The 26597-nt window shown below is 38.4% G+C and overlaps 1 protein-coding gene and 1 long non-coding RNA gene across 9 annotated transcripts in view; one reads left to right on the top strand and one right to left on the bottom strand.

Moving 5' to 3' along the window:
• The window catches only part of NRG1 (neuregulin 1), a 125578-nt gene that overhangs the window by 4612 nt on the left and 94369 nt on the right, over positions 1-26597 (bottom strand). For 3 of the 8 annotated variants that reach the window (XM_069978133.1, XM_069978136.1, XM_069978139.1), the window contains 6 exons: positions 24415-24482; positions 16413-16436; positions 6036-6138; positions 4390-4516; positions 2869-2999; positions 1098-1298 (listed from right to left, as the gene is read on the bottom strand). In XM_069978133.1, the coding sequence (XP_069834234.1) occupies positions 1098-1298; positions 2869-2999; positions 4390-4516; positions 6036-6138; positions 16413-16436; positions 24415-24482 (654 nt within the window). Of the gene's footprint in view, positions 1-1097; positions 1299-2868; positions 3000-4389; positions 4517-6035; positions 6139-16412; positions 16437-23935; positions 23995-24414; positions 24483-26597 lie in introns of those variants that run through there. The other 5 variants (XM_069978137.1, XM_069978134.1, XM_069978138.1 and 2 more) reach the window with 5 other exon arrangements.
• On the top strand, positions 146-24228 carry LOC138797677 (uncharacterized). The gene is made up of 4 exons (XR_011363976.1): positions 146-262; positions 6048-6146; positions 14401-14447; positions 23796-24228. It is a non-coding gene; the product is annotated as an uncharacterized lncRNA (long non-coding RNA).

Genomic DNA, 26597 nt, shown 5'->3' with positions numbered 1-26597 from the left:
TACTTATTTACTTACATAACTATAAAACCTAAGAAAAAAAAAACATGTCAGATAATATGTGCACTACTCAAAATTTGTTTGTTTATTCTATTTAAATGATAAAAAGAAGCAATGAGCAAACTTTTCGGTTCGGCAGGTTCAAACTAAAGCAACTGGAGACACTGTTTTAGCGATCAGCTTTAACCTCACTCCCTGCCCTGATTCGTGCTAAATGACTGACACTGTGAGAGTTCATCAACAAACAGAAACAACATCTAACGTAGTAAGTGCCACTTATCATTTTTTTACTTCCTTAAAGGCTTGTGCTTATTTTTGATTATGTTTTTTTCTAAGTACCAGCAACCCATGAACAGTTCACAACCACACAACAGAAATCACTGCTGGCGGTGTAGCCCCACTGCTTACATATACCCCTCCCACTGCACAGAACTTCCCCCATTCACTGACAGGAGTCACAGATAGTGCCACCAACCATCTCATTGCTTGTGAACTTAGCTGTTTTAGTGCAGTTCAGCAAGTTGGTTGATCTCTACTCACCTGTCTCCATGTTCCCCACAGCTGCCTTCATCCCGATCAGCTGATCACTGAATGATTAATCCAAGTCAGCTCCATGGCCAGCACAGCAGGCTGTCACCCTCATCTCCGTAGTGACATCCCATTCAGATAATCACTGGCCGCCGTGTTGCCCGTCTCAGTCAGTGATTGGCTAAGCAGGCTGAAGGCAGCTGGAAACACCGGAGACCCGTTTGAGAACATGGGGTGAGTAAGGACAGGTGAGTATACCCTTTTTTAAAGGTGTATTTTATTATATGTACGCCATCTTAGTCAAACTGGAGCCCCTTAATTATGTTGATGAGCATAGTGTTAATGAGAATAGCCGAAATTCACTTGGTCCATAAGGAGTTAAAAGACAGCAGCCATGTTTTCAAACCAATACAACTCCTTTTAACATAACCGCATCATAATAATTATCGTGTAAGAGTGACTAGTACATGACTATTGATGCTATAGTGATTTACTCAAATTCACTGTATAAGGTACAATATACATGGAAACTATGAAATCTTCTGAATTCTTAAAAACAATAAATTGCTTACCTTTCACTGTGGGGTGAATCTCTGTATGAATCTGGAGTGTCTCTTGCATGCCTGAGATAACTGCAATCTCTGTGACCTCCAATGCCATTGAGCCGTCCCCTTGGCCCTGTTGGACTTGTGTGTCTACTATTTTCTACTGATGACGTTACAATTACAGAGTGACTCTCTGAAATAATACTTTCAGACTGACCATTGCTCCAGCTATAAAAAAAATAAATAAAATAAATAGATTGTTTTAAAATTATTATCATAAAAAATATAAAACTAACATAAACTAAAAAAAACATGCTAACTATTAGGTGGGAAACATTTCTGAGGACACAAACTACTACCATCATTTACTGAAAATTACTGGAATTACTCTTTATTGAGTAATGGGGATTTAAAGTATTACCTATTTGGTTACTTTATAAAGTAATCCCATAGTTAACCCTATGCCTCTCCATGCTGTAAAACAACAAATAGCTACATACTTATATCACCTGGCTCCCCTAGTGCTGCAGTAGTCACAACTGCTTATAGTACGCACTTCTGTTTTGTTTTCCCTTCTTCTCATGATGTCCTACTCTCCAGCTATGTGATTGGCTGAGTGGGGAAAATTACCATCATCCTCCTGTGCACAATAGGGACATATCAGCAGGTTAGATTTTTCTAAACTGCTGATAGTTTCCCTTTAAATTGTGAGCTTTACTGAGAATAAGGACCTCTTGGTCTTAATAATATTAATAATAGTAATAACAAATGCAAATTTTATTGCTTCAGTTTATTCATCCAATAGTTTTAGACGGCCAAACTAGACTAGAGCTTTACTAGAGGGTAATTCTAGTAACTATAGTCTAAACGTTCCCAAGGTGGACCTCACCAACATTAGATTTTCAGGGCAATTCCACTCACTCATCATAAGGCAGGGTTCACACATTGTAAGACACCGGGCGTGCTGTGTCTCAGAACGGACAGTGTCTGTGAAGATCAGCCCAGCCGGTACTGCAGTAACGGCTGGATGAACATCCGTGTGCGCCCGCATCCCAATTCACCATAGCACACAATAGAGAGTGTGCCCGGAGCTGCACTTTCCATTGTGTGAACAGTCAGTGGTGTACGTCCGCTATTCATTGAATAGCGGCCTCACAAAACTGACATGTGAGTTTTTCCTGCAGCAGCTAGGGATCCCGGCCGGAGTGTATACTATGTGTATACACTCTGGCCGTGATTTCCTCTGACTGCCGTGCAAGGTGAAATTTCTATAAATCAAGGCCGTTGTCACAATTTTACGTTGCGTGAACTTAACCTTATAGGGATTGGGGTAAATATGTACAAAGACACATATTAAAGAGGTCATCCGGTCCCATAAAAATGAAAAACATCATACTCACCTGCCCCAATCACCTAACGTTTCTGTACCAGTGTTGCCTGACCTGACTAAGCAGTACTTCATGCTTTTTTCTTGACACATAGGAAGTACCCATGTAGCCAGTCAATGGCCTTAGTGCTACTCAACCTCAGTCAGTGATTGGCTGACTGGGTGCTTCTTGTGTATCAAAAGGAAAGCAGGAAACACTGCTCAGCCAGGACTGGGAACAGTTGGGTTGGCGGCAGTGAGATCAGGGCAGGTAAGTAATTTTTTATTTTAATTTTATGGCAGCCTTAGCCCATTGGCAATAATTATATCACATCTGGTCTTTTTAGCCGTTCATTTAGCCAGTCACTTGCTGAAGATGAATAATTATATTTTTGTTTCCCATTTAAATGAATTAAAATTTGGTGGACATACCTGTGACTTGGTGTTTGGGTTACTGTTGTTGAATGATGTGTAGTTGAAGTATAATGACTTGTTGAAAACGATGTTTCTGTCTCACGTTCAATTACGTGGTCACTAGATATAACATTCTTTGAAACATATTGCTGTAAAAATGTAAACAAAACAATATTTAATTTTTACTCAATATATTGACTTAATAAAAAATCATAATAATAAAAATCAGCACAGTGAGCAGTTCTCCTAATTTAAAGGGGTATTATAATCTCAACTTATATTCAGTAGTTAAACTTGTAGGATACTTCAAGATAAATACTTTTGCAAATACATTCCTTTAGCAAACTTGCCTCCTTATCCTAAAATGCTGCTCATTCCCTCTCATTGTTGACAGCTCACTGTCTAGTTTAACAACCACCACTCTGCTCTAAAAGCCGTGGTCTATATATCACCTAGATCACTGATTTTAGAGCAGAATGATGGTCAGAACCAAGACAACCAGCTGTCAACAAGGAAGGGGGGGGGGGAGTGGGCATATCAGGAGAAAGAGGTTAATGTATTTGCAAATGAGTTTAGCTTGACATACCCAACGAGTTTAGGGCCCCGTTCCCACTGAGCAAAACTAGCGGAATGCTGTTAGCCTCCCCCTCATAATGGGAGTCAATGGGAGGCGCGCTCTCCTGCCCTGTCCGCGCTGAAGAATGAACATGTTCATTCTTCAGCGTGGACAGAGCAGGAGCGGGCGCCTCCCATAGACTTCTATTATGAGCAGGAGGCTAACGGCATTCCGCGGCGGAATTCCGCTAGTTTTGCTCAGTGGGAACGGGGCCTAATAGGAATAACCTTTTAAGGACAAGTAAACAAAACATATCGGGGAAAAACAACAATAGGGCAGATTTATCAATGTAGTTTACAGAAGCAATCAGTAGGATTGTGCTGATAAAGCTGTGTCCCACCCCAGTCACTGATTGGCTCAGCCGACAATTGATGATCTGGGTAAGTGACGCAGCAGCTGCAGACTGGCAGCTACTGTATGAACGAGACCGGGGAGCAGCACTGCAAGGCCCGAGGACAGGTAAGTACACTTTTTTTTATGTTCCCGCACCCCCCTGCCTTTCTGTAATTTTCTTGTGGGACTTCTTCTTTAAAAATAAACCAAAAGGTAGACAGAGACCTTTGAATAAGGCCTTGGAGTGGAGATTAGGCTGTAACTAGTCACGGCTCTCTGCCTGTCAGCAAGCTCTGCGGGGGGGGGGGGGGGGGATTGACCGGCAAAGAGGCTGTGAACGGGTGTGAACAGGTTAAAAAAAGCAGCTGCTTTTGCAAAATCAGCTTGTAAATCCAAATAATGAGAATGTTCATTATTTGGAAAGTCATAATCAATTACGGCCACTTTTCTATACGATGTGTGCACTGCCATCCAATGTCCCTTTAACTCCAATGGAGCGCATTATTACATATTTTGCTGTTACATAGCATACATCAGAATTGTTCCTTAGCTTCCTAATTATACAACTGTGTTTTATAGGAATAACCTACGTTTACCAGCTGGACATTTTCTGGCGGTGGATTTGGATGATGTGGTCCGTTTGCCATGTTGACCATATTGTTTCTCTCTGATCGAAGACTTTGTCTTAGACGATCATGCAACTTTTTTCTCTGTTTCCTAAAAAAAAGTTTTAACAAAATATAAGCTTTTCACATGTAGATTTCCGCTGGTGCATTCTTTTATACAATCTGAAAATATCCTAAATATAACTGAAAATAATAATTAAATTTTATTTGTATATTATTTATGTGGAACCAAAGGGACACTAATTCTCTTTAAGGAGAGCGTCATCAAGACATGTGGGGACTTAACAAGAAACTATCAGCAGGTTGGACGCATGTAATCTGCTGTTATTTTCTTATAGCGCACGGGGGACTGAGGATGAAGGTACGTTTCTTACCTTGATCCTCGGCACCGTTTTTGTGCACTTTGTAGTTTAATCTATATACTAATAAGGTGGTTTGGTGCACTGAGGGCATGAATACTGCTATCAGGGCCGCTACTAAAGAATATTGGGCAGAGCCAGATGAATATTTATTAGAAATGGCGGGCTGAGGGCTCAGTGCACCAAATTGGCATATGGATTAAACTACAAAGTGCATGGAAATAGTGCTGAGGATCAGGGTACTTTTAACCTCAGTGCCTTGTGCAGTATAGGGATATATCAGCAGGTGAGATGCATATAACCTGATGATAGTTTCCCTTTAAAGACCATTCCTGCTGCAGTAGAAATTATGGGAACAAAGGATATGCAAAGTAGCTCTCTCACACCACCTTGGGAGAAAACGGTGTTCCCTTCAAGTCAGTGTTTCACTCTAACTAGGAGTCTTAAGGCGACCATACGCCTTCAATAAATGACAGACGTCAGTTACATCTCCGGCCGCCCATCCTCAGCACGGCCAAGTGCTCCTGTGTTGCCTATGGGGAGAGGAGGGGTAAGCAAGAGCACTCTCGCTGCAGCTTATCTCGTTCTGAACAAAGAGGTTGTCCATCATCTGTCCGTGGTTGATCACGGAGTCCTCATACACCGCACACTGACGGGTTCTGTAGACAAGATTTCTGGCTTGGCATATATCTCTAGTCAATGTTCTAAGACTCCCAGTTAGAGTGAAACACAGACTTGAAGGGAATGTCATCATCTAAAGGAGGTATGAGAGAACTAGCTTGCACATCCTTTGTTCCCTGGCATTATTTATAATATGTTAAACCCAAACACCATTGTTTGTTTACATCATTCACATTTTCATTCCATATCGGAATAACTATTTGGTAGATAAATTATTGGTTTCATTTGCATTGATTTTCTATCATTAATCATGACTGAACAGATATTTAGGTTATTTTAGCTAAAATCAATTTATATATCTCTTGGCCTCAAAAAAAAGCCTCACTCTTAATTCAGTAACTGCCATCTTATGTTAGGAGACCATAGTTTATCAATGTGAACTGAATGCCATCTTTGCAAATGCATATATAGGCTGTTCCCGTAACATCTTTTCTTGGTTGTTATTTCAAAATGACCCGTTATTCTACAAATTACGTCCATCATTTTGAAATAAGGTTGTATTCTCATATAAAATATGTATACAGATATGAAATATATAAAAAAAGATAAAAAATAATAAAAAAAGTTTACTTGGTTTTGCAGTAGGCCACAACACACATGATGCCAACTACAAGAAGGGCAATACAGATGCCAGTAATGGTCAGCACTCTTTTCTGGTACAACTCCTCGGCTTCTAGAAAGGTAAAAAATAAAGAAAAAGATGCACTCAAACTCCAAATTCATAATGCGTTGCTATAAAATCACAACATATTCTCCTAGTTCATTGCTAATGACAACAAGCAATAGTTTCTAAAATATATATATACTGTAAGTATAAGAAAGTCTATGATGCATTCTTATATAGGAGATGAATAAAAAATATATATTTATGAAACAATGAAACATAGAATTTCTCCTGTAAATCTTGTGAAGGGTCATTTTATTTTGTTTTAACTGCTAAATATTGTAATGGATAAGATTTTATATAACATACATTGTAATGACATTGGTTTTCCTCTAATTTCCTTTATAGGCTTTGTCTATCATTAAAGTGATACTCCAGTGAAGTATAAACTGTCAGAAAGTCTATAAATCACTTCTACTAATAAATCTCAATCCTTCAAGTACTTATCAGCTGTCATTTGTCCTGCAGGAAGTGGTGTATTCTTTCAAGTCTGACACAGTGCTCTCTGCTGCCACCTCTGCTTGTAAATTGTCCAGAGCAGTAGCAAATGCCCATAGAAAACCTATCCTGCTCTGAACAGTTCCTGACATGGACAGAGGTGGCAGCAGAGAGCATTGTGTCATACTGGAAAGAATACACCACTTCCTGCAGGACATATGGCAGCTGATAAGTATTGAGATTGGAAGGATTGAGCTGGAAGGATTGAGATTTTTTAATATAAGTAATTTACAATTTTTTTAACATACTGACACCAGTTGATTTAAAAATATTTTTTTTGCCAGAGTACCCCTTTTATTAGCTTAGGATGCCCTGATTACACACTTTAAAAAAAAAAAAAAAACAACAACAATTTTTATATGTACCCACCCATTCCCGAAATATGTGGATTTGGCTATGTTCACACAAGGTATATTTTCGTAAAAGTACGGCCACTGTTGCCGATTGCAACAATGGCTGTGATTAATACAACAATATACGTTACGTTGCCGTCTATGGAATCTTGTCCGGAGCGTAGACACATAGTATACGCTCCGGCTGGAATCTCTAGCGGCACCGCAAAAAACTGACATTCATTGAATAGCGGCCGCAGAGAACCAGTGCACACAATGAAGCGCGTGGCTCCGGCCGCACGCTCCATTGTGTGCAGTGGGGAGTTCTGATGCGGACGCACACTGATGCATCAGAACTCAGCGGCGCTTAAGGGCCCTATTACACCAACAGATTATCTGACAGATTTTTGTAAGCCAAAACCAGGAAACGATTTGTAAAGAGGAAGAATCTCAATCTTTCCTTTGTTACCTGTTCCCTGTCTATAGTCTGTTCCTGGCTTTGGCTCACAAAAATCTGTCAGATAATCTGTTGGTGTAATAGGGCCCTAAGATTATCCGGTTGGTACTGCAGTATTGGGCGAGATGATCTTATCTGACACTGGCCATTCTGGGTCACGGAATGTCCGGTGTCATACAATGTGTGAACATAGCCTTATAGTCTAGTTTTCCTAAAATTCAATTAATAGTCAGATGAGCTTGAACCTAATTTTAATACTGAATGTTGAGTGAATATAAGTTGCATGTACACTCAGGGGGTGTAAATATTTTATAATGTGTGTGTATGTCTCGTATACACCCCTGATTGTACAATCACGCCCATTACCTAATATTCAGTCACATTACTAAAATTAGGTACACCCCATCTACTAAATATGAACTAATATAAAAACCCACAAATATCGGTAATGAGAAGCCATATCAAGAAGTGTGTAATCAGGGCACCCGAAGATATTTAACTATAGTAAAATCTCATTTTCTCGTTAGCTATAAGTCCTCTTTAAAGGGGTTATCCAGCGCTATAAAAACACGGCCACTTTTCCCCCTACTGTTGTCTCCAGTTCAGGTGCGGTTTGCAATTAGGCTCCATTTACTTCAATGGAACTGAGTTTCATAACTCCACCCAAACTGGAGACAACAGTAGGGGGAAAGTGGCCATGTTTTTGTAGCGCTGGATAACCCCTTTAAATCAGGCTAAACTGCAATCCCAGATCCAACTCATAGACAAGAGTGATACTGTTCCTGGCAAAGGAAAGCCATGTTTTCCTAATCTTATGTATCCCCTTTAAAGAAAATATCCAGGAGAATTTTTAGCAAATTTTATGGAATTTATTAAATACACTAGAAATATTTTTGAACCAATTGAATTAATTGTAACTAATGTATCTGCCTTCACAAGATTATGTCAGAGAAAAATGGAGACACATGACATTGGCTTGCACATATTATGTAACCAATAGGTAAGATATAATTTATATTAATGAAAGAGAAAATTTTAGGGTAGATACCTTTGTTATGATGTGCACTGTATCTTAATAGAGAATACAATTGTAAATGTCAAGTCTTAGTTCGTTCATTAAAAATAGCAGAAAAACATCCGAGGCGGAATATTGAAATAGGGTATACTATAGTGACTGAGCCACAGGGCTGCCATTGCATTATATATATATATATATATATATATATATATATATATATATATATATATATATATATATATGTTATACATTTGTTCCTCTGGCTATGCAGTTATGCTGCACAGTACAATCAGCAGTTATATTTCACCTGATTTTTGTATACTATAGATTGCAGGGGAACGGAGACGCCTAATCCTATTTCTATCAGGCTTGAAGATTCATGAGCTTAGAATGACAACTTAGTGACTTCCAAGAATTATAGATAGAAGCAACTTTTTTAGATGTTTTAGAAAACATAATATCTACAGAAAAACATATGTACCAGCAGGAATTACAAAATAAGATTTCTATACAACCTGATCGACACCACAGAGCAGATTCTAACACCTTCGTTTGATCCTTTAACTGTCGTCCAATTTCTTAGATCTTCTCTATTAGGTAAGTATGTGCTAGTTTGGTGCACTGGAGGCGGCCCAGCTCCCTTGGTGTACCAATATTTGCTTCCCCTTGGTGAAGCGTCTTCTTCAGAGTTTAGTCTGGCCATATCACTAAGGGGAGGGGATATCAGGTGCTGTGTCTCCACCTCCAGTGAACCAAACTAGCACATTTGCATACTTACAGAACAGAGGAGATCTCAGGAACCGGGCGGCAGTCAGAGGATTGATAGAATCTGCTTGGTGACACTGATCATGTTGTATAGAATTCTTATTTTGTAATTCCTACTGGTACATTTGCTTTAAAGGAGAAGTCCGACGAAAATTTTTATTAAAGTATTGGTTTGGCCCCCAAAAGTTATACAAATCACCAATATACTGTACACTTATTACGGGAAATGCATATAAAGTGCTTTTTTAGCTTCACTTACTACTGCATCAAGGCTTCACTACCTGGATAAAATGGTGATGTCACGTCCGACTCCCAGAGCTGTGCAGGCTGTGGCTGCTGGAGAGGATGATGGCAGGGGGACACTGAGGGACACAGGGCACTGGAGGGACACTGAGCACCCCCCTGCCATCATCCTCTCCAGCAGCCACAGCCCGCACAGCTCTGGGAGTCGGGGCGTGACATCACCATTTTATCCAGGAAGAGAAGCCTTGATGCAGTAGTAAGTGCAGGGAAAAAAATTACTTTATAAGCATTTCCCATAATAAGTGTATTTTGGTGATTTTGTATAACTTTTGGGGGGGCCATACAATACTTGAATAAGAATTTTCGCTGGACTTCATTAATTTAGTAATCTCATTTTAGGTGCATTAATTATAGTATAATGTTGCTGGTGACTATGCTGGGATATGGAAATATGGAAATATTTACTATCTATTCCATACAGCCTGTACATTCCACTACATACCACCAGCCTAAAATGATGTGGTTATTTGCATATACCCCTATGGAGTAAGCCCCTATATGCATATACCCCTATGGAGTCAACCACAATATGCATATACCCATATGAAGTCAGCCCCTATATGCATATACCCGTATGGAGTCAGCCCCAATATTAATATACCCCTATGGAGTCAGCCCCAATATGCATATACCCCTATGGAGTCAGCCCCAATATGCATATACCCCTATAAAGTCAGCCCCTATATGCATATACCCGTATGGAGTCAGCCCCTATATGCATATACCCCTATAAAGTCAGCCCCTATATCCATATACCCCTATGGAGTCAACTGCAATGTACTATCAATGGATTAGGTGGAGTAGGCTTTGTGAGTGCATTTGTGGGACTCAGTCACCCATACACTTGTTGCTGGATAACAAGTCGTCACTGTTGTTTACAATAGTAATAGGGTATTTACAATTTATAATAGAGTATTTTAATAAAATTTAGTTCACTATGTGTATTTTAGGCCTAATTTATCAAAAGAGTCAAAGTTGGTACTGGCCATTTCTTGGTCTGCTTCCTTGACAGACAAAAGAAACATAAAAATAGGGTTCTGGCTTAGTAACTTGGACCTATGTTGAACTTACCTGAAGGAACTGTATCTACATTAAAAAATAAGTAAATAAATAAATACAAAAAAATGAAAAAAAATCTATTAGTAAATATTGCCTTCTGTATTAAAGGGGAATTCCAGGTAAATAAAAAATATTTCAAATCAACTTGTGTAACAAAGTTATATAGATTTGTACTTTACTTCTATATAAAGATCTCAAGCCTTTCAGTACTTATCAGCTGCTGTGTGTCCTCTAAGACATGGTGTATTCTTTCCACTCTGACATGGTGCTCTCTACTGCCACCTCTGTCTGTGACAGGAACTGTCCAGAACAGTCGCAAATTAAAAATACCTCTCCTGCTTTGGACAGTTCTTTACATGGGCAAAGGTGGCAGCAGAGAGCACTGTATTAGACTGGAAAGAATATACCTCTTCCTGAAAGAAATACAGCAGCTTATAAGTACTGGAAGACTTAAGATTTTTAAATAGAAGTATATTAGAAATCTGCATAACTTTATGACCAGTGAGGGTAGGTTCACACTACGGAATCCGTGCAGAGAAGTAGGCCCGTACCTGTTCATGGCCACACGTATATCTGCCCATGCAATAGACACCATTCTATGACTGGGCAGATTCCGAGTTCCACCGAAAGAACTGACATGTCTATTCTTTTGGCAGATGGTGGAATCAGCCCAGCCATAGACTGGTGTCTATGGCACGGGCGGATAGGCACACGGCCGTAAACAGGTACGAGCCACGGAAACCACCGGAACTTCTCAGCGCGGATTTCATAGTGTGAACCTACTCTTAATCTAAAACAGAAAAAAAAATTGCTGAAGCTCCGCCTTAAAGTAGCTAGTGAGGATATTGGAAACAGAACCATTTTTAAAATTAGGCTTAGAAATTAAAATACAGAAGAAAATACAGTTGCAATTAAATGCATCCCCAATGGCCCAGGTTTCCTAAATAGCCTGCAGGCATTAAAATACCTTAAAGGGCATGTATGAAAAAGTTAGCAAAAGCAGTAGAAAACATTGTTATGTAAAACTAATTAGGTTAAAACAGCCAATATGGGGGATTTTGTTCTTGTTTGAACAGTACATATTTATAGATTAGAACATGCTTGTGATGGTACTAAAAATTACTTTTAGGGCCAGTTCACACGGAGTTTAAGAGGCTGAATTCCGCGGCAGAGAGTTTAATGTCATGTCAATTCTTTAAGCGGAGAGTGGAGGCGCCCAAGCCCTCCCATAGACAGACTGTGTGACACAGAGGCTGGCGGGATTCCGCGGTGGAGAGTTCCGCAGCGGAATTCCGCCTTTTATACTTCGTGTCAACTGGCCCTTAACCTATGTTCCCACAACTTATTTTTTTCGACCATTTGAGTTCAAATAACAGCTGTTACTTAATCATAACGGCCAATATTGTACAAATGATGGCCATCGTTATGGAATAATGGATGTATTTTGGACTGAAATGGACTAGCCATATGCTGCTTATAAGCTAAGAATAAAATCTTTATATGGCCAACGCTTGGAAAATATTTCTGCAACCAAAATGTATATTTTACACCAACAATAGTCGTACGTTAGACACTCTAGTAAGTCCCCGTCCTAACAAAAAGTTATTTTAAGATACAGTGCACTTCTCGCATGGGAATGAGGAACTTGCAAGCCAATGTCATGATCATGAAATATACAGTTAACAAGTTATGAACATAGTCAAACAAAAATGAACAGCAAAGATTATTAATAAAGTGAGAGAGGTCAGGCTTTAACTAGGGGGGGAAGTTGCTTTGATTCCAAAAAGAAACAAAAACAAACAAAATGAGACAGGATTAGAGAACAACAAAAATCATGAAGGACAGGCAGATTTAGAGAGGGATCTTATAGAGGAAAACGGGTTAAGGAACACAAATTGAGGAGTCAACTGTAGGCCTGGCACAGCATGCTTGATACTGGAAAAAAAGAGTGAGGAAATGCTTGAAAAAAAGGTTGAAGCAGAGTTTGAAGGGATTTCTCATACAGCATAACCCCTGAACTAACTGCCATTCGCTTTAATTGTCGGCTGTTATTTCTCAGCAGTTTTTCATACAATAGCAGACGATCATTTTAGATATATTGCTCACACTCTAAACTGATGGCAACCCGGTATGTTTGACGAACAGATCAAACCAATAGACAACATATTTACACGTGTGGTAACAGCATGATAGTGCATATGTGTATTGGAGTCACTGTGGTCATGAGATAAGATGAGTGTCTCACGTTTTTTCTAGAAAATGCAATGACTGGTAAGCGCTTACTTAACACTTTTTTATACTCATCACTGACTCTTCAGATCAAACTATGATCCACTGTTCGGTAGGCATCTACTTCCTAAACATCTACTGTTTACGATTCTAGCAAGATAATACAGCAAATATAGAATATAGTGACTTACTGATACCTGAGTTAAAAAAGGGCACTATTTTTTTTTTTTTTTTTTACGAAAACATGGGCTGTGATCACAAGCAGTTCTGTAGTATACTCTCTTAAAGTTTCTATGTTTAAATAAATGTTATACATATGGCCACAATGTATCTCCCTTCATTGAGCATGTGTGCAGCTACTGCACGCCCACATTCAGAGAATCCTGGGGGGGGGGGGGGATGGTGTGACAGGTGTGACGCTTTAAAGGCTGAATAACATAGTTCTTCACAACCACTACAAATACTTTTGGATGTTCTTTTCTTCACAAAATTCTTGAGAGTTACTATGAGAGTTACATGATCTGCCTGCATTTTTAAAGCGACTCTGTACCCACAATCTGACCCGCCCAAACCGCTTGTACCTTCGGATAGCTGCTTTTAATCCAAGATCTATCCTGGGGTCCATTCGGTAGATGATGCAGTTATTTTCCTCAAAAAAAACTTTTCAACTTGCAGCCCCGTGGCCAATGGGAGTATCTGTGCCCTAACTTTGCACCATCCCTGCGTCCCTCCTCCCCACCCTCTTCATTATTAGAAATGCCACTGGAACATTTTCTCTTGTTTGACCATTGCACAGGTGATTAACGATCCCAGCCAATGTTCAGTACTGACACAGCTGAGGAATAGGAGACAATCTGCCTGGGGCATTCCTAATGATGAGGAGGGTGGGGACGAGGGACAGAGAGGTTGTGCCAGCCTAATGCATACACAATCTAAGCCACGGCCATTGGGCACAGGGCTGCCAGTTTAAATCACATGCCGAACGAACCCCAGGACAGATCTTGGATTAAAAGCAGCTATCTGAAAGTAAAAGCAGTTTGGGGTGGTCAGATTGTGGGTACAGAGGTGCTTTAATAAAAATGAACCATATTATTCTTGCTATTTCAGTGGGTGCTAAAGAATAAATCTTTTGTGTTAAATGGGGCAAAAATAGCTCCATAAAAAGAAATATGTTGAGTGGAACACTGGTAAAATTGCACATCTCCAGAGATTTCCTAATCTAAATTGACAACAAATGCAATATTTTCTAATCTATTTCCAACATTACAATTACAACTAAACTCATCATTGCCATAACAAATATCTATTGGATATACTGTATCAGCTTTTGACGGACTAAGCGTGAAGCCCTTATGGTATCTACATTTATAAATTAACATATCATTACACAAATCTAACAAAAAATTAACTCTTTGGTTATGTTAGCACAACATGTTTTTTTGGCTGTTTTTTATTGGATGGATATTATTTTGGCATGGTTGTAATTTGCATAAAAGAGACCATAAAACCATCCAAAAACAAACAAACAAACAAACAAAAAAGCTGTGAAATGACCAAAAAAAGACATTGTTAGAACATAGCCTCTAACTTTGCAATCTTTATATTCAAAGGTTTGATATGACGGAATATTAAATTGAACAATCATACAGTTTACTAGGTATGTTATACATTAAGACTCTTTCTCTAACAAACTGTACACATTGATACATTGTAACTAATACATTGTTCGATGATTAGTGTTGCTAAATGTATAAATCAATATATAAGTACAGTATACAAATTTTAGAAGTAATTGTAGTGTTAGAAATGTATCTGATGGTTCTGATCACTCCAAGGTACCAATAATCTAGAGGAACCAAAAAGTCCCCTTCCTATATGGAAATTTTTTTTTTGACCCAAGGAAATCAGGGCATGCTTTATGGAAATGGTAAAAGTAATGAAGAATATGATGAACTGGGGGGCATGAAATAATAAAGATCAGAAAGGAGAATGAACAATATGAATATAGTGGTGAAATGAGGAGTGATATATGGAGGGCAATGAATGATATTGTGAAATGTAATGATTATTTGATGAAGATCAAGCAATGTGAAAAAAAAATTATAAAGGCAAGAGACAACAGTATGTCTTTAAGACTTAAAGGGATTTTCCATATCTCTAATATAAATTTAATCTCTGGGAACACAATGAAGGTGCAGCAGCATGTGCTGGAGCTTATTTACTTCTTTACTGCAGTACCCATACAAAGACATCACTACATGTGGGGTTGTACTTAAAGGGGTACTCCAGCGGGGGGGGGGGGCACTTTTTTGCTGGGACCGGGGAGGAGGTGGCTGAGGGAAAAGACGTCCACTCACCTCCCTGATTCCAGCGGCGGGTCCCGCATCGCGGCGCTCCGTTGCCCGATTCCCGGCTGCTTCCGGGGGTGTCTGACGCGCGCCCGAGACGTGACGTCCCGCCTCCTTCACTGAGTGGCTGAGCGGACCTGAGAAGTCACGTCTTGGGCCCGCGTCAGACACCCAGAAGCATCCGGGAACCGGGCACCGGAGCGCTGTGATGCGGGACCCGCCGCTGGAACCGGGGAGGTGAGTGGACGTCTTTTCCCTCGGCCACCTCCTCCCCGGTCCCAGCAAAAAAGTGCCCCCCCGCTGGAGTACCCTTTTAATACTGTGGCTAGAGATAAGCGCAACTTAAGTCCGATCGTTCGGAATTTGATTGCTGTTGGTAGACAAAGTTGGGTGTAGCCCTACAGAGTTCTGAAAAACATGGATACAGCCTATGGCCTATGGCTGTAACCATCTTTTCCAAGACACCCTAGGGCTGTATTCAACTTCTTCAGCCACTGGTATCCAATTACTCAACAATCAGACGATTAACATAAGTTGAACTTATGGGACAAAGTGCCACTCTTATACAGTACATGGGCTGTGTCTTGCACCAGCCCTATCCAAGCTCCAATACCAGCTACACCCTATGATCAAGAGTGGCACTGTTTGGGGGAAAGCCCTTTTTCTAATTTCATACAGTCTCACAACTGACAGTAAATCAACTGTTAATTAAGCAACTGATAATAAACGTCATTTTGACAGTGTGTGAACATAGCCTAAACTGTTATCCAACAGTGTATTTTACTGAAATTTATTTACGACCAACTCATATAGTACAGTGATGTTGTTTGATGTTGTGTTGACTAAGGAATCTTATGATGCGGCAATGTAACATTCTATTACAAAAACCTTCAAAGACCACGTAGCCGTTGATTTTTTTTTTGGCAAATTTTTTTAATATTTGGTATTTTCGAGGCTTAGAAATTGTCTATTAGTTTAGCGTTCCAAACATGACCTATACAGTTCAATCAACTGAGAGTAGGTAGTAGTTAAATCAGTTTAGTAATAGTGCAAGCAAAATGATCCACCGTTTCTTTTTTTTTTTCCTGGTGTTAAAGCTTATGTTATATGAAATATAAATAACAGACTAGAGGAGGCTAAAGGTACGCTTATGTTATAGCTGTATGATCCCTTCCAAAGCATAAGGAAATTGGTTAGAAATTGAAGGAAAAAAAGAAGGTTTTAAGCTTTTAGGCTCTAATATCTGCAGGCTAAAAGGAATGATTGGTCCATACCCATAAATTCAATTCCAAGATGCTCTGCCAATGCAGAAAGTTGACAAAAAGAAAGAAAAGGGAAAAGTTTCAGAAAAGAGCAATACACTGTACTCCAAAAACAAATTATACATGAATACCATGGCTACTCTGTGTCTGCACATTGAAACAAGACATGTGATGGTAAATGGTCAACTCAAGTGTCCATGTCTTATTTAATTTAAAGTATAAACATAGACTTAATATATCAACATGGAACACAGGAAGAAATCTGAATGTATACATATAAAGATACATAAATAGATTTAAATTAGGATTTACCATTAGAATGTATTAAAGTTAATGTGTAATTATAACATTTTAAGCATTTTATACTTAACGTTGGCAGCTATGTAGTAGTATGCCTGTTCTTTAACTATTGCATTTGTATATATAATTTAACAGTGCTTAACTCCAAGAATATATGCTAAGCTGCATTGAACCCAATGGCTGGTCTATTGTCTACATTCTGGCTATACCAGAAACATACTGTGTAATGGCCTTTAAATCGTTAAAAAGTTGGATAAACTTCAATACTAGCATTTAAAACATTACAATGCAAGATAACATATACTATTCATATTATTAATATAACTATATACTATAATACAACTAAGACCTTAAATCCAAATGTAACAACAACAAATAAAAAATAAAATAAAAAAAGAATAAAAATTGGATTGTCAGGATTTGTGGACGTCAATCAGTAACACTTCAAAGGAATATGTTAAATCAAATGGCATCCATCCAGATTTCTTCCAAAGACAGCCATTAATAAGAGCCTCTATTGACACCGCTCATTAGACATTAGTTGCACACAAAGCTCGGTTAGTAGCATGCCCATGCATACATATTTTTGCATTTACGGCAGGAAATTTCAACTGTCGGATTCATTTTCATAAAATGGAATTAGGCAGCTTCCATTTAAAATAAATCAACCAGAAATTGATCTGAATATCTAGAATGTGATTAGGCTGTGGAGCTTAACAAGATAACATGCTGAGAAAACATGCATTGTTCTTTAAGTCCTGCACTAGGGAAGCAGTTAATGTTTCATTCTTATTCACAGCTACGCTTCTATTATGGTGGACACAGAACATTGTGTTGGGTACATTACCTGTGGAGTTAAATTGCTAATACGTATTATATGAAACTGAGTGTAAAAATATTCCAGGGTAGTGTTATTACCTAAGGAATCTATCTATCTATCTATCTATCTATCTATCTATCTCGCATTTATCTATCTATCTTCTATCTATCTATCTATCTATCTATCTATCTATCTATCTATCTCGTATCTATCTCATATCTATCTATCTATCTATCTATCTCACATTTATCTATCTATCTATCTATCTATCTATTTATCTCGTATCTATCTTGTATCTATCTATGTATCTCGTATCTATCTCGCATTTATCTATCTATCTATCTATCTATCTATCTATCTATCTCGTATCTATCTATCTATCTATCTATCTATCTCGTATTTATCTATCTATCTATCTATTTATTTTGTATCTATCTATCTTGTATCTATCTATCTATTTATCACACAGCTTGACAAACGCTTATATGGATTGAGCTGAAACATTGCTTATGCATTTTGTGGGAGAAATAAAAATCACCATTTGATCACACCTGATCGGAGTGCTGCGGTTACTTTTCGTTTTGTATGTATCTACTGTATCTCTCTATCTATTCATCAAAAGTCTATTTTTTTCTTCCATCTAAATATCTTTCATTCCAACATCTGTGAGACTATCTTTCTTTATGTCTTTGTGCATCTTTCTTTTTAGCTACAGATGTTTTTTATTTCAGTAAAAAGGTTGGCCACTTTATAGTAAGATAGTTCAGTGTACATTATTAGTAAGTGTACTCACTGCATATACTGACAGCAGCTCCCTGTGTACCTCATACAGCTAACATCAGACTCCCCTTCTTCAGGCTGTGCTGTCCTGCTCTGTGGTGAGTCTGTTCATAAGATGGCCGACATGGAGGAGCATGTGACCATTCCCCATTCCCCAGTGCCCTCCATAGGCATATTCAGGCTCAGTGGTAGACACTGGGTGGCGGGACATGGTCACATGCTCCTCCATGTCGGCCATTTTATGGGCAGAGTCACCACAGAGCAGGACAGCACAGCCTGAAGGAGGGGAGTCTGAAGCTGTATGAGGTACACAGGGAGCTGCTGTCAGTAAGTGCTGTAAGTAAGTACACTTAATAATACTGTGCATTGAACTATTTTACTATAAAGTAGCCAACCCCTCTCTTTCCTTTATAAACCAGTACTATAAAGTTGGGAGCTTTGGATTGGCGTGCAGAATTTTAAAAGGGGTACTCTGGTGAATTTTTCTCAACTAGCATCAAAGTTTTATATAGATTTGTAATGTAATTCTATTAAAGTCTTCTTAAGTCTTCCAGTACTTATCAGCTGCTGTATGTCCTGCAGGAAGTGGTGTATTCTTTCCAATCTGACACAGTGCTCTCTGTGCTACCTCTGCCCATGTCAGGAACTGTCCAGAGCAGTAGAAAGTTCCTTTTGAAAACCTTTCCTGCTTAGGACAGTTCCTGACATTGACAGAGGTGGCAGCAGAGAACACTGTTTAAGACTGGAAAGAATACTTCCTGCACGACATACAGCAGCTGATAAGTACTGGAAGAATGGAGATTTTACAAATCTGTCTAACTTAATGACAACTGTTGATTTGAAATCAAAGCACCCCTTTAAGTCACAACTTATAAAATGAAGTAATAGTCTAAAGCTAACTGTGTTAATTTGGAAAACACAAAGTCTGAAGGTCACAGAGACCCAGCACTTTATATAAAGTATTCATGTTTTTATTATTTTTCATAGTCTACTGTAAATTGTGTCTTGCAAGTGAAAGTTGAGTGTCAGCCTAGGAAGTCAATGTGCAACTCCTCATACTGTCAGTGTACAATGTATTGTCCATGTACAATTATAAAGATGTTCTGTTCACTGTGGTCTATGTCCTCAGCAGGAGTAATAAGTGATATCATTGTACAACCTCACTGGTATCTTTATAATTTTGGAATTTTTTGCTATATAGAATAATAATCATCAATGGTTATGGAATATAGGATGCACAATAAGAAAATGGTCTATTCTACCAGTAATGTATTATATATGTGGAAATTTAAAGAGATGATGATTCTGAATACAGTAAAAGATATTTTCATATTGTTACATTAATTCTAGCTCATATAGGTTGTGTGTTATATTGCAACTTAGCCTCATCAATGTCAATACAACCAAGTTACAATACCAGACACAACAGTGATGTTTCTAGACGAAGGCGACATGTTTGTTTTGGACTATAACTTGTATGAATAGATTTGGTTTTAAATTAAAGGAGTTTTCCAGCCAAAAACTATAGATTGCTTGTTACTCAAGTCGAGCATTTTTCAATGCTCGAGTTCTCGTCTTAAATAACAAACCCCATTAAACTCAGTAGGAGAATCGAGCACTTAAAGGGATTGTCATTAAACATTTTGTAATATATTGCTGCTGGTGCATAGAAAATAATAAACATGTTATCCTTACCTGTGCCCCCCCCCCCTTGGTTTCCCGTTGCGATGTTACTGGTGTCCCACACTGGCTGCGGAGCCTACACTTTTGAGACAAACTTGTCTTGGATGTGACAATCTGTTTAGCCACTCAATGGCCGTGGGGTTGTCCTATCTCAGCCAGTGATTGGTTGAGCAGGCTGTTACTCTCAAAACGAGGAGGCTCTGTCTGCTATTAGCAGGGAACACCAGTGATACCGCAACAGGACACCGTGGCAGCACGGACAGGTAAGCATAACATGTTTTTTTTTTTTTTATATGCACCAGAAGCGATATGATAAAAAAGTTGACAAAATCCCTTTAGCCAGGTGCCCCCTTCTCAGCAGAGCGGAGGGTGCCTAGCTAACCTATTACACTTTTTTCATTCTGATTTTTGAATATTTTGTCAGTTGAAGGGATGTTTAAATAAAATATACAAAAAGTAGAACAAAAAATATAATAGGTTTCTAAAAGACACATTTGCAATTGCCGGCATCTTGACAAAGTTTAAATTTTTGTATATTTCCTGCAGAAGCGTATTAAGTTTTTTGATTCTACCTTTTGTAAATTTTGTTCCTTCAAGGGACAAAAGAGCCATCTAGTTATCTGTCTGACACACAAACTGGACACATTTGAAGACAGATTGATGGCTTTGGGTTACTGCCGAGCAACTCCAATGTGAATAGGCCACCAATAGTTTTGGCCAGAAAACTCCTTTAAATGGGGTACTAGAACACCTCTTTTCTCATTATTACCTTAGAAGTTATCTGTAAATGGAATTGCACTTCAACACCAGGGTTACTGGACCACTGAAAGCAATGCTGCTAAAGTGGTTTAAAGCACAACACCAATGCAATGACATCTTTTATTATGTCATGTGTCATATTAGACTGGTTTGGAGTAACCATGTACATGGATTCCATGTACCAACCATATAATAATCTACAAATATTTTAAATTCTACATAAAATTTCTTAGATTACAAGGATAGCAACTATTCATAACATCTATTTTTCCAAGCTGTAAACTTTGAATTGTGTTATTATGGTTTATTTACTGTTTTCAGTGCATGTTAAACTAACAGCAACATCATCATGTTGGTGGCCTAAAGCTGGCTATATATTTCAGATAGCTGTTGGGTGAAAGCTTGGTCATCTAAAGACCATCTCTCCTCATCCCTACAAACACATGCACACTCCGTATGTATTCTGAATTGGGGGAAAAGGAAGAAAGCCATTGCCAGACACGTCAACAACAGCTTATCTCTACAATGACCAAAAATTTCAACGTGTCTGAACTATGACCAAGTCATTGGTAGAGATGTAAGGACTTCAAGTTTAAGGCTGGGTTTGGCAACTTCTCAGAATTGAAAACACTCGGCATTTAACTCTCCACATCTGGAAATGTTGGTACCTGCTGCTTTATCCATGTTTTCCAGGACTCCCGAGGGCAACAACCAACTTTTCCAGATGGGGGGAGTTATATACCAAGTGTTCCGGTTCTGATAAGTTGCAGAATCTGGACTTATACTTCGCTCATCTCTAGTCATTGGTTTTAGAGGTAATTAAATATACATTGTTTGTCATTGCATACTCAATATTTGATCATAAGACTGCATAAACCTGATAAAATTCAAGGTTTTTTTATTAGTTAATCATGCTGCTATTGTGAGTGCAAAACTAGATATCTGAATTTCACTGCGAATGTAATATCAAATGATTTTAAAGGTGATATTTGTGTTCACACTATTTAGTACAAGGTTTACTTCCCTTATATACAAGTGTTATTGCTACTAAAGATTTATTATTATTTTTATTTTTATTATTATCATAATAATAGTTATTATTATTATTATTATTATTATTATTATATATGGAAAGCCTAAATACAGTATATCCTTAAAGGGGTTTTCCTATTGCATGGCTGTTTCTTTAATGTTTATATATTTCAGTCAGTGCATCCACAAAAGCACACCCATCTCTTCCTTTATTCCTATCCCAAATGACACTGTAGGTGGTTGTCCGAGACGAACCCCCCAAAATATCAGACATTTATGATCACCTGTGCCATAAATTTCTGAAGTAGATAGCCCCCTTTAATAGAATATACAAGTAATAATATAGGTGTGTGTGGTTTCGTTACTAATACAGATAGGCTTTAAGCAATCTATACCCACAAATGATTATGGCATGAACACATTGATCTAAAACTCGTCTCAAGGTGAGTCTGAATGAGGTTGGGAATCTATGGATGAATCAGAATGTTTGGGTGAGTGTATACATTGGCTTAAAGCTATATTCAAATGTGGGGCTATCTTTGACACTGTGTGTGAACAAATGTTATGGTATAAATAGTAGTATAAGGTTATGCTCACACACTGTCAGAATGATGGTCGTTTTTTTTATGGATGGCCATCATTTACCGGCAAATAACGGCCATTATTTTACAACAGCTGCTGGTTTAAAATAACCACCACTATTTTTAGGTAAATGACAGCTGTGCAATAAAAATGCCCGTTATTTTGACTGTGTGTGAACATAGCCTAAATTATACAAAAATATTATATTTAGAGATGAGCAAACCGGGTTCGGGTTCGAGTCGATCCGAACCCGAACGATCAGCATTTGATTAGCTGGGGCTGCTGAAGTTGGATAAAGCTCTAAGGTTGTCTGGAAAACGTGGATACAGCCAATGACTATATCCATGATTTCCACATAGCCTTAGGGCTTTATCCAACTTCAGCAGCCACCGCTAATCAAATGCCGAAAGTTTGGGTTCGGATAGACTCGAGCATGCTCCAGGTTCGCTCATCTCTAATTATATTACATTCTGCCCTCAATCTAAAATGGTTTAGCTGTTTGAGTTGATTTTATGAGACCCTACATTACAAAAAGAGATCTTGACTCTTAAATTCTGAGCTAGTTGTTAGAAATGAGCAAATCAGTTTGACATAACTGAATTTCACAAATTCATATTCATTAGAATCCAAACATTTTGTGATTTGTTTTGAATTCATTTTGCCTCTGCCCCTTTACATTGAGCAGCCTATAGGTACACAACAATTCTGTATGCATCACAGCTTCCACTCACTACCCTTGCCGGGAGCCAAAATGAATCTGACAGTTGCCTAATCAGGTACCTGGCTCATCTCTACTAGTTCTGTCAGAAAGACTGGCTATGTAAGAGTTGTACCTGGACATTAGGCATAATGTGCAGATGTTTTCTCGATATGTTAGCTTACAAGATATATTGTGTTTACAAGAGAGCGCAACTCGAGAACGCTTTAGTAGCTGATCTTTTAGCATTTGAGCACTGGTGGCTGAAGAAGTTGTACGCATCCCTAAGGAGTCAGGGATACAGCCTATGGCATATGGTTGTATCCATGTTTTAACTATGGCTGCATCCAAATTCTTTAGCCACTATGATATCTATCTATCTATCTACCTACTGTATCACCTACTGATTACTTTTAATTTAGCCTATCCTACTACAAATGCCTTTTATCTGAAGGACAACTCATGGATTCTATATAATTTTTATGTGTAATTATATGAATATATAAATTAACTTATTTTATGTTTTTATCAAAATACTTTTTTAGGGGGCAAAATACATTTCTAATCTAGTATAATAAAATAAGGAGCCTCTTTATATGTTTTTTTCCTTACCTTTACAGTGGCTAAAACACTTTTCTAATATAACTATACATGCATGCCCATTGACATTGGTGCGTCGAAAAGATATTGCAGTTATAATAATAATAATAGTCCATTATTATTATTTTATGTCATGCTACAGGCAGAGCAAACAGTACTGAGCCTAGTAGAGAATCATTCATCAAGTACTAGGTGAAATCTGAAGAGAGATTCAGCAACGAGAAAGCAGCACCAATTGAGCATGCTCCTATTCAGGCAGAGACAGAAAGGAAGTGGACGTACTGTAGAAGCTGGCCATTACGTAGTTTTGGCAGCGATCACCAGTAAATTCATTTGGGCACCTGAGAGGAAAGACAAAAAAGGGTGGAGAAAACAGAGAAAAGAGAAGAGTTGAATATATGCCAAGAAAGAAGATCCTTCAAGTGTAAACTGATTGTTCTTGGAGGTCCACCATCAAAGATTGAGTCTTGCTTTTTGTACTGGCATGACTTTACGTTTTGTTTGTACTGATGTGAAATTTCAACGTTTGCCCCGCTTTACATAAAGCCCATTTATAAAAATTAAAAAAAACAAACGGAACTCTAGTCAACTCATTCTATGGCTAAATACTGAACTCATTCATTGATGTGATTATAGTCATGTGCGGTACAAAAATAAGCTGCTGTCTCTGATAAAAGACCTCACCAAGTATGTCTCATTTTTTTTTTATTTGTTGCTGCATTTGGGGAATAAAGAAATTAAATCAGATTATTAGGACATACTTTCTGGTCTTATGACTCTCACAGGGTCAGTCGCAGTACATCTTGCTCCAGTGAATCCTGGTTTGCACCTAAAGGGTAAAAATGTGATGAGCAAAATAAAATTAAAAAAAAAAGAAAGAAAGAAAAATGGTATCCATCTGAATGTGTTCTCCTGTAGGACATGGTAGAAAAAAGCTTCACTTTTCAAAAGAGTGACAAAGACTTCTTACATTCAGTATGAAAAGTGATGCTTAAGTGAGACACAATACATGGTGACAATGTAAAGATGGTGGTAAATGTGATGTGTCTTAATGGAGAAGCTTCATTTACACAATTCAAGACAATAACAGGATTTTTGAAAAAAGAGAGTGCCAAACATTTCCTTTCAGCCAATAATGCAAGTGAGACACTATGAACATTAAAATCCAAAAACATTGTAAAACCCTTGGTAGTATTAAGGAACATTCCTGTGGATATAGACTATTTTTTAGTAATTTTCATGCTATCAACCCTGTTAGTCCAGTTGGAGCACGAGACTGAAACTCGAAGACCAATGGTATCCAAATGTAACCAATCCATAGACCAGCTATTATTTCTATCAAACCATGTCCTCCACAATTGGGCAGCTCAGAGAGTGTTGGTACTCTCTGAGCTTTAATTTTTGATTTTATTTAATTTTTTTCTCTAAAGCCCTGTTATGATCATACTTTTCACTGACCATCAAACAGTATTTACATTACCTTGTAACTTTTATGTATGCATGACGATGGATAAAAAGTTGACATGAAAAATCCAAGCTAAATTTCTTTGTCGCTCTCAGCAACTTTAGAAGTACTGTTACATTACAATATTTCAGATGTATGTGTTAGAATTTGCCCAATTATCACTTGTCTTACACCTAGGGAAAGGTGTCTAAGTTGTTAGGTATAAATTAGCTATGCTGACATGGTTGGTGGGTGTATGCACTCACAAATAATTCATTAGATACAATAAAAGGGTCATTTCATACAATTTCCAGATCCTAACTAAATGTAGAATGGAAAGTCAATTAAAGCGAACCCTAATTCTGATGGTGTGGTCCTTTTTTCAATCCGCCACCCGGGTCTGGATATCTTTGCCATTTTCACAAAATGCTAATGAGGTATTTTGGTGCACTGGAGGTGGGCCTAGTACTCTAATGCACAGATATCGATACCTCCTGGTGACATGAGCCTTCCCTGTTCCCTCGTTCCCCCCTTCTGTGTCTTATCCAATGCAGCCAGCACTTCTTCCCAAACATCCACAGCCTGTTCATCAGTACATAGAGTGGTCTATGAGTCTGCGCACTAAGCCAGACCGAACTTGACACAGAAGGCGGGATCGATGGAACAGAAAAGGCTTGCATCGTCTGGGGGTGAAGATATTGTGCACTGGGGGGTGGGTTGCTAAACCCATCTCTAGTGCACCAAAAGACTTCATTTGCATATCAAGAAAACAGCAAAGATATCAGAAACCCGGTGGCAGATTGAAAAAGGGACCATACCATCAGAATTAGCAGGGCAGCGCCAATAATGTTGTATGAAAATCTTTATATGTCCATTGAAGTGGTACATTCGCTTTAAGGTCAAACATGATGTGTTTTACTAAATCATCGGTACATGTGTCGGAGGGGAATGTAGTGGGGACATCTTGCAATAAACAAGATAATTTCAGGGCTAGAGATGAGCAAACCTTGAGCATGCTCGAGTCGGTCCGAACCCGAACTTTCGCCATTTGATTAGCGGTGGCTGCTGAAGTTGGATAAAGCCCTAAGGCTATGTGGAAAACATGGATATAGTCATTGGCTGTATCCATGTTTTCCAGACAACCTTAGAGCTTTATCCAAGTTCAGCAGCCCCCGCTAATCAAATACCGAACGTTCGGGTTCGGGTCAACTCGAACCCGAACCCGGTTTGCTCATCTCTATTCAGGGCTAAACTCTCCATTACGTGACCATTATATTTGGGTATTAAGGAAAACAACACAGAAAAACAAGTCTTCTAGATAACGCTTACATGATCACAAACAATACGAAAAACTTAACAAACTGATCTATAAAAAACATTAGAGCAACTCCACCACTCTCCATTTTCACCTGTTATGATAGGTCCAACCCAAACTTTGACACATAATAAAATCCAACAACAAAAAATATGCATCTTAACAATAATCCATTAGTCCCCTTG

The sequence above is a fragment of the Dendropsophus ebraccatus genome, chromosome 7, assembly GCF_027789765.1.
Source record: "Dendropsophus ebraccatus isolate aDenEbr1 chromosome 7, aDenEbr1.pat, whole genome shotgun sequence".
Taxonomy (NCBI): domain Eukaryota; kingdom Metazoa; phylum Chordata; class Amphibia; order Anura; family Hylidae; genus Dendropsophus; species Dendropsophus ebraccatus.
The sequence above is the reverse complement of the archived record's forward strand: the minus strand, read 5'-3'. Positions and strand labels throughout refer to the sequence as shown.